We start from the raw sequence: 9,590 nt of genomic DNA, 5'->3' as shown, positions 1-9,590 counted from the left end.
TGCACATCCCTATCTGTCAATGAAAACATCAGTGAATATAACTCCTCAGTAATACCATTAACTTCTCACTATACACACACAGATATATCTGTCTATATCCTGAGAGAGAGGAAGAGTGAAGAGAATGCACTTCAAAGCTGCAGGTTTCTGTGAAGTTTGTGGGTGGCTCTGTGTAAATAAATGGAGTTGACCGTGGGTATCTGGAACATTTTAAAGTTTTACACATACACACACATGTAGAAGATTCAAGCATATGTTCTGTGATAAATGCACATTAAAGAAACAGCTCTTTTGCGCCAAAGCCCACTGGAATATTGAAGACACACACTGCAGTACTTTCTCTAGTTAAGGTACAATCTATATTGTATGATAGGCACTCACCTTAGCACATGCGTTGATCCATTTATAGTTGTGGTTGAACATGGAATAGTCTGTCCCAAGATAGAAGGCCTTCGGTATCGTTCATCCCCACAGCATAAAATGATGAGGAAGGCACGTCTGAAGGACTTGTTCAAAAAGGCATACAAGAAAGGGTTCAACCCTGAGTTAATGTAGCCCAGCCAAAGGAATGCCGTCCATAACTGCCCAGGAACACTGTAGTTAATGAAAGGATCCACTACATTCGTGACAAAAAACGGTGCCCAGCAGAGGCAGAAGCAGCCCATAATAATGCAGAGGGTCTTGGCGGCTTTGGTTTCAGTCCTCATCCTGTGGCTGCTATGCTGGTCAGGATGCTGCTGCCGGTGGTTGGTGGGGGCTCCAGCTCGCTGGAGCACCCTGATCTGGCGCGCGTGCTCCCTGGCGGTGATGTAAATCCGGTGGTACGCCAGCACCATCAGGAAGAATGGAATGTAGAAGGCCACCACCGAGCAGGTGATGGCGTAAGGCTTGTTCACCATGAAGATGCAGTAGGTGGAGTTAGAGTCTTTATTATACTTTCTCTTCTCTATCTGAAAGAGAGAAAGGAGCTTGTTATGGCTCCTATAGAGCTGAAGAATTTCAGACATGACTGATCAAAAAATGCCAGTTGAATACATTTATTTACAGGCTTTCCTCTGCTCCACACTGATCCCCCTCTTTCGCACGCAAACATAGCAGCCTTTAATGGACTCATTTATTCACCGGCTAATGCCACTAACTCACTCACTCATTGATGACGGTGTGGGAGAGATGAAGGATTTGAGATAGAAACGGGCATGCCTGGGTCACATGATCAGAGGGTGATCTGCCTAACCATTATCCCCCCCCCAGGATTAAAAGCTGATAGCCTGTACTCGTTAATAGAGTGGAAGTCCCATTCATCATTCTCAGGCCTAGCCATTCACTAACTTACTCATGTATTCCCCTTCATCTTTTACATTTTCATCATATTACTACTCCTACTTATCCTTTCTGACATGACGGCGCACACAGCTCTGAACGAATACGAGATACAGGGGAAACTCTTCTATGAATGACAGAGTGCTACACCAGCTTCATTATCACATCGGGACACGTCAATGCCTCTTCAGCTGGAGTGATATAAAGATTTATTCATGAGATAAGTGATGACATTTTCCACTGAACAGGAAAGAGAAAGCACGTTCATATCATTCAGACTGCAAGGGTAACACCCGGCTTGTAGCACATGGTCCAGCTAATTACTGCTCAGTGCCAATACTTCACAAGAGCAATTTAGCAGCGTAAATTGTCAGTCTTCTTGGGGTGGAGTTTCAGCTTGGGGAGGGAGAAAAACAGCACATACACAAGCACCATTTCACCCTCCCCCCGTACAAATAGAAAGCACAGGGCGTGCCTGCCCCCAGTACATGTGCGGCTCACACCAGGTAGTTTCTCTTTTAAACTTTATATTTATCAATCATTTATAATAATTACAAAGCAAACATACTTCACACAGCAAGCATAGAAACAAATACAAAGATATAATAAGCCAAGTTAGACCACAAATCAAAGTATCAAGTGGTAGGAGAACAAACTGAGAAAAACATGGAAAAAGCATTCCAAAAGCAAAGAAGGAAACAGCCGTAGCAAGCACGTAAACCTCCCGAAAAAGACAAGCCATCTAATTACCACATTTTGGGCAGAAGACAAAAGCAGTTTCCTAGAATCTATAAATGCTCTCAATTACTCAAGGCCAAAGAAAATATAGCAATCGGCATTTAGCTTAATACATTTACAAGGATATCTTAACGTAAGGGATGCTCCAAGAGACAATTTCCTGAGCAAAACTAAAAATCCCTTTCTCTCTTGAGTAACTTTAGCAAGACTTGGAAACATTTGTATAAACTGACCCGTGAAATTTACCTTCATATTCTGAAGGTAATTGTGCATAACCAAACTAATATCTTGCTCATAAAAACCAACGATGTCGCTCTTTCAACAATCTCAAAAGTGGAAGATTCCAGGAATGCAGTCGTTTGCAAAATCAGGTGGGGAATGCACCTCCTTAGCAGCAGAGCATTGAAACAGAAGAAAACAAGACACTTAAAAGAATATTTTCTGGGTTAAGTACTTCCGCAAGCCGATTCTTGGCATTTCCCCAATCACTTTAGGAAATTTTAAAAACTGCAAATTTAGACGCTTTAAGTGAATTTCAACAAATTTCACTTTTCTGGTTAAGGTTCCTGGATCATAGCATTGACATTCTGGATGGTTTTCCTGTCTTCTTCCAAAGTTTGAATCCTGTCAGTATGATCCACCAACTGAGTTATGATCCTGAGTCAGGGAATCTAATCTTGAAGACATTGAAGAAACCTCAATAGAGCACTCATGAAATTCTGAACCCAACTTAGCCACCAACCCCCATATGGAGTCCAAAGCCACCACGGCCGGTTTGGAAATTAGAGCTGCAGTCTGTAAACTGCCAGAATTAGGACGCTGAATCGGTACCAAAGGAGAAAAAAAAATAGTAGTAGACTGACTCCTAGGTAAAATATCGATTGCAAACCTTCCAGGAGATCCAGAGAGGAATTCACATCCTCTGATGGCAATACCGCTGGTCCCAACACTCTGCTGGGTGCAATTTCCTCTGATGCAGCGCCAGTTACATCAGTCAGATTCACGAGTGCCATTCACAAGGTGGGCAATGATCTAGGAGACTCAAAAGATGCTTCCCCGGATGAGCTCGAAACTCCTCTCATGAGCCTGGGAATGGGGATCACGTCCCTGATAGCAGGAGTTAGGTTAGCAAACTCAGGGATGGAACGCCAACTGGGGAGGAGCAGGGGCTCCAGAGCAAAAATCCTGAACTTCCCCTTCATTTGCATGGCTTTAAACAGAGGAAACAGAGCAACTCAGAGCCATGCTGCCGTCATGCCGCCATCTTGACTGCTCCCCTTCAAGCCAGGTTGTTTCTTTTTGAGAATTAGATCGTGCCATGTGGTAAAAGTGGATGCATACTTGGAACCTAAGGCACAGGCTAAAGATTCCTTGGACCTTCCAGGGATGCGCTGTCATTTGAAATGAAATAGGAAATGGCTATTACATTTTCTAAATTAAACAAAAGAAAAAGCGAACAAGATGTCCCTTCCTTTTAGGATTGAACCCTGGTCACTCCTTCCTCACTGCTGCTATTTTTCAAAAACGGCGCTGGCAGACCCGAGGCTGGCAACATTTTGTTGTACCATATCCCGGGTCTGGCAGCGCCATTTTGGAAAACAGTCGTGGCATGGCAGGAGTGACTGGGGCTCACTTCTGTCCATTGAAAACAGATGGGGCAAGGAAAAATACAGAAAAAGATGAGCTCACTAAGCTTGTAACATTCGTTGAGTTTAGAGCACAGCTCTGTCCCCCTTTAGAGCTGCACCATGTGATTGATGCGGCTTGGGATGTGCAGTGCAGATAAGTAATGGGTGCGATCAGGTCAGTACAAGGCACATGCTTACTTCTTTGTGTGGTCTGATAGGTTTCTCTTGTATCGATGACTCCACAGATTACTGCGAGCCAATGCAGGCAACTGCCTAGAGGGCCAAATATCCAGGCCCAAAAGGAGCCTTCTTCTGCTTGCTTTAGGACCCTGTGGCGACAGCTTCAGAGGGCACCTCTATGGCCTCTGCCTATGGGCACTAAAATCTTAAACCTGGCCCTGAGCCAATGTGTTCATTTGCCAACAGGCGACCCCATCTTTATTCTCAGAGGGCTGTCATACAAACCCCCCAGACCTCTCCTTCTCATCACACCCTCAAATAATTCCTACTACATTTTTCACCTCTGTTTTCTGATTCACCTTGATTAGATAAGGGATCTTGCAAACATTCTTTAAAAAAAAAACCCAAAAGCTACCTAGCAGCTCTCACTCCAACTGCAGTGAAATGTTATTGCAATCAAATCACTGCCAGAGGATAAGAAGAAAATGAAACATAAAACAGAGGACACACCAGGCATAAACCCAAAAAACTGTGGCCATTAGCAAAGTGGAGACTTTCAGGGAATGCCATTATTATTTCCTGTACTGCTTTTACCAGAGCACTGGCCTCCAACTCCCGAAGCCTTCCAACAAAAATATAGGCGAGATTAATGGAGAGGAAGTGCCAGCGGTGCTTAGGATATCCTGAACTATGAGCATTCCCACACTTCCCCCTTCAGTGAGAACAGCACCGGAGGGATTTTTACTTGATTGTTAAGACTGCAAACGGAAGAAACAAGCTAAAATATTCATGGCATGCAAGGCAAATTAAGAATTCATTAGAGCCACGAATGATTCCTGGCAAAAACTCGGTCATTTGTTTTGGTTCTGTTTCCTTAAGAATGATTCCAGGATGACCAAACAAGTCTATGAAGATGGAGATGCTTGAGAGAAGTAATTATTAACAATGAATCGTCCCCTTCTCATTTATCACAGTTGGGTTTGGAATTCTCTTACTGTCTGGGCTCCGTCACCTCCAATGCACTGCAACACTTGCAAGCTGCTCTTGCAATAATCTCTCTCATACCTTTTTATACCTTTTCATGTATGCAAAAGCAAAAAGCTCATTACAGTCAGACGATAGGAAATGATTTGCTATTTCCCACAGCACAGAATTGATAACATTGAATTTTTGTGTCCCGGAGACAAAAAAAAAAAAAAAAGAATTCCAAGACGCATCCCTGATGTCTAATCCGACTACCAAAACCATCGAGCTACTAAGTTCATTGGCCATGTCCCTGACGAGTATAGAAACCGCTGAAGTCTGATTCAAAAGGGTTTGTCCAGGTAACTTTTCACACGCCTGAACAAAATCCTTTAATTCAACGGCTACGTTTTTTCTACGTTAACTTTTTACTTATGCAAAACGTAGCCCGGTGAAAGAGGGAGGGCAGAGGAGGTTCCAGGGTCAGGCCTTGTGGGAAGATGGTGGCGGAAGAGGACTGCGCGCCCAGGAGCCCTGAATCTTAGCTGCATCAGGACCACGGATATCGGGCACTGCCCAGCCACGTCGAGCGTCCTAAGGTTTCCCCTGGGCGAGCCCCTCAGCTCTGCGATCGTGGAATGACGGTGACGCCCAAGGCTTCTCTACGGAAGATCCGTGTGGCAGGGCCAGGACGCGCCACGACCATGGAGGACGCCTGTGAACAGCTGGCGCGGGAAATGGCGTTCAGCTTTGACATCCCCCACCCCCAGATGTAAATCCTCAGGTGAACTGAGGCAGGTGGGCGGGCAAAGTCATCGGACAGGGGCTACAACTCTTGTACTGATCACTAAAAAGGTGACTAAAGAGCAATTTAAGTGTTTCAATAAGAATTTTTCGCTGCCCAGCCTTGGCAAGACGATCGCCCTCCTCTCAGATCCCTCGCCCCTCCTTCTCGGCCCTAGAAGAGTCCCGCGACGGGGAATGCCCGCGCTAGCGCCCGTGGTCTGCGCGCAGAGAATTCGTTTCTCCATTTCCAGGGACTCCTGAAGCAAAGCTCAATGGAAAGTAAAGTTTTCCGGCTCACCTGGTCCACGATGCCGATGCTGTTCCAGCCTTGCATAATCGGGAGGAAAGAAATAAACATGGGGATCACCCAGCACCCTCCCAGCATCAACGCAATGCGCAGCGGGGTCATCTTGTTCCTGTAAACCAACGGCTGGCAGCAGATAGCGTAATACCTTCAAGGAGAGAGGGAGACAGGACAAGAACACGTGAGTGCAAACCCTGCCCACATCAAAGCCTAAACAGCCTCCACGTAACCCAAACATGTTATCAGGTACAATTAAAATATTTCAACATAAATGCAGCCATCTCTATGGCGGACAGTCTGGTTCCCAATTTTCTACTCTGTTCTTTCCTTCCAAAACTGAAAGGGAACGTAAACACTTGGTAAGGGTAGACCTTGGCTGAACGCAACCAATCTCTGCCCAATTCCCTACCAGCAGGTATTTTATTTACATTTAAACTTCAAACACGCATACGATTTACATTGCTAAGATGGAGAAAAAGTGGCCCAGTGCTTAGGTTAGAGCAGCAGGCCGAGGGCCAGGGAATCCAGGGGTCAGCTGTCACGTCCACACTTAGTCACTCTGCTCCACTGCCTCAGGTACCTGCTAAGGCTGTAAGCTCGTCAGGGAAGGGGCTTACTGTACTTCAATTCTAAAAATGCTATAAACCGCCTTAAGAATCATTTGGAAAGAGGAGCTAAACATCCAAATTATAATCATAGTACTGTGTGACTGTATAATAACACAATATGTCAGCATAACAGGTAATAAAGTGCTATAATTTACCACCGATATATCAAACAGACTTCCAAGTAACTCATGGGATATCGAGATTAGTTAGTTAATCAGCAAACGTTTACAAAAATACAATCTAAGAACAAAATATAGGAAAGAGTAAAATACCAAGACAGCATCCCTATATCCCATGAAATTTATGTAATTCTCCCTATGTTGCAAAATACATTTTTTTCATTCAAACTTATAGGGGCAGTTTTCAAAAGGATTTACATGTTTAAAAGTGGTATATATTGAGCAATTTTCAAAAGTCCATTTATGCACTAAAGGCCTCATTTTAAAAAGCATCTACATACTTAAAATTGGGTTTTACAAGTGTAAATGCCCTTTACCCATGCAAGTGTCTGAAAGGAAAGTATCCCATTTACAGCCAAACAACTATTTGCAAATATTCACAGGCACAATTAGCCTCTGACTATCCTGCATAGCTTATCTGGCTAACTTTAGTCAGATAGTTACTACCCCAAATCAAATAAGCCTGATACTTCACTTTCAATGCATATACAGCATAGTTCTCTGATTCAACGGCAGGGGAGAAGAAAAACTGATACTTCACACATCCAGAAAAGAGGGTTCGCACTCGCAAAGCAGGGAGTAGCTGGCTTGTTACGGCGGTTACTACCCCAAACCAAATGTGCCTGATACTTCACTTTCGATGCATATCCAGCATAGCTCTCTGCTTCAACGGCATGGGAGAAGAAAATCAATCAATAAGGGCTGTATAACAGTCTGGGTAAAACAAATAAACATGGGTGCAGATTGCTTATTGCGGCGGCTTCTACCCCTAACTAATCAAGCTAGATATTTCACTTGGATGCAGCTCCATCACTGCTCTCTACATTAAAGGTGGGGGTGGAAGGGAAATAGAACCAAGAGCTAAGAGAAACAGATAAGTATGAGAGAGAAAATTTGCGGGGCAGACTAGATGGGCCATTTGGTCTCCTTCTGCCGTCATTTCTATGTTTCTATCTATAAGTTATCCGTTTTCTGGGTTTCTGAAACAGGAAGTCAGAACTTCTCAGGCATGTAACAGATGCAAACAGGAACTTAGCAAAACCAATAGGCTAATGTACTAAGGTACACTTCAAAAATGTTACAAGCAATCTACTTCATGCAGGTTACAGCATATACTGAGGGCAATTTTTAAAGGTTTTTCCGAGAATAAAAAGCATTTTACCTGCCTACATTGGCTCTGAGAATCGCCCAACCTGTGTGTGAGTAAAGGTACATGCACAGTTCTACAAATGTGCACTTTTACCTGGGCGGGGGTAGATGGGGGGAGAAAACTACACTCAGTTTTGGATTTTCATAAGCACGCCTGTAGTTTTGATCAGAAACAGTATCTGCAGAAATGCAGGGGCAAATAAATCTCTGCAGGTGCTTTCAAGCTGTGAAATTTTGAAAGGAAATGTTCACTCATCTTTTTCCTTTGAAAATCAGTACAAAGTGACAGGTACAACGTGCCCATCCACCAGGAACATTTCCCCTTGCCGTGCTTTAATTATCTCACAAGAGTTTTAAGCTAATGAGTGCATGAAAAAGAAAACAGCAAAACAGCACACATGAAATCTCAGAAAAGTGAATACAGATCCATGAATACAAAAACAGGTTAACTATAGCTCAGGGAGGCTTCATTAAGGTTCTGCAGTAACGTCCACATTAATACAAAGCTTATTTGCATGCCATTGACATGGGTGCTTTAATGTGCAATGTTTTCACTGGCCTCCAAGTCTGAACCACAATTTCACAACATGGACTGGAAATGCAGAGCAGTGCTGCTCTCTGTAAGCCACACAGTCTGCCTCCACCATGCAGGAGGCTGGGAACATTAGGAACAGGCCACACTACTGCTCATTTTGGTTATTTTTAATACAAGGAAGGGACTCAGCTGGTCTGTTGTAATTTTTTGATTCAGAATGAGTCAGTCAGTTCCTAGCCCAGCAAAATGTCAATTCATCTGCTTGTATTATTCAGTGCAGCCCAAATGGCTCATCAGAAGTCATTCCACTCCTCCTGAGGCGCCACCGGGCTAATGAACCTCTAAGCAGGACAATGGCTGGACACCAGCATCCCAGAGACATGACCGACTCTGGTCAGATACAGAAGACTGAGGCTTCCCTTTCCCAAGAACAAATCTCAGCTATTTCATACGGATGCCCGTCTCCTAAAGTCAGTCTGGCACAGCACTGATAAAATAACTTCCACCTTGTTTCTTATTCAGAGGGCATGTGTGACTTGTGTGTGTAACAAATATTTTGAAGCGGGCTTCCCTTGAGGAATGGGTAAGGTTATGTGGGTGTATCTTGAACATTTTTTTTAAAGGTACCTTGAGCAAGGGAGGGACGTAAGTCTGCAGTTAGCGCTCAGAGCTGAAGATGCGGGCCGCCATGTTTATCTTGGGGTGCCAGGCTTGCCTGCATGTTCTGCCCCATCAGACTGCAATCCCTGCATGGCCTCCAGTGCTCTCTGCTTCCTTCCTGCACATGGGCCCAAGTTGCGCAACGACCTTCTGTCCAGGAGGGAGTGAGATTCTGCAGAACGTCGGCGCTGCTGGTTACTCACAGATGCCTGATTTACATCGCCTTCAAAACCCGAGGCTGTGAGTGCTAGCTCTGCAGCTAGCCCTAACAGCAGGGGCCCTGTCTGACTGCCTTTTTCAACAAACAAGTTAGGCACAGGTACAAAGCTGTTAAGATGCAACTTAGAAGTACCAATTTTGGTCCCTCTGCAAGCTTATTTATCATTCCCCTCTGCTTCAAATTTATAACTCTAAATACCAAAGGCACAACTGAAAATAGAAGTTTGATTAAAAAGAAAAAAGGGAAGTCAAGATAAACCGAGTGTTACTTGAGAGCCGTGGGTTCCTCTCTCATTTATGGCAGGTTGCTGGCACAGCACT

The 9,590-nt window shown here is 44.3% G+C and overlaps 1 protein-coding gene across 2 annotated transcripts in view; it reads right to left on the bottom strand.

Annotated features, from left to right (window-relative positions):
- Positions 1-314: 314 nt before the first annotated feature.
- Positions 315-9,590, bottom strand: part of HTR4 (5-hydroxytryptamine receptor 4) — a 153,748-nt gene continuing 144,472 nt past the window's right edge. For both annotated transcript variants that reach the window (XM_029583275.1, XM_029583276.1), the window contains exons 5-6: positions 5,914-6,067; positions 315-950 (exon numbers count right to left, since the gene is read on the bottom strand). In XM_029583275.1, the coding sequence (XP_029439135.1) occupies positions 378-950; positions 5,914-6,067 (727 nt within the window). In that variant the 3' untranslated portion in view covers positions 315-377. The remainder of the gene's footprint in view (positions 951-5,913; positions 6,068-9,590) is intronic.

Source organism: Rhinatrema bivittatum, chromosome 18, assembly GCF_901001135.1.
Source record: "Rhinatrema bivittatum chromosome 18, aRhiBiv1.1, whole genome shotgun sequence".
Classification (NCBI taxonomy): Eukaryota; Metazoa; Chordata; class Amphibia; order Gymnophiona; family Rhinatrematidae; genus Rhinatrema; species Rhinatrema bivittatum.
The sequence above is the reverse complement of the archived record's forward strand: the minus strand, read 5'-3'. Positions and strand labels throughout refer to the sequence as shown.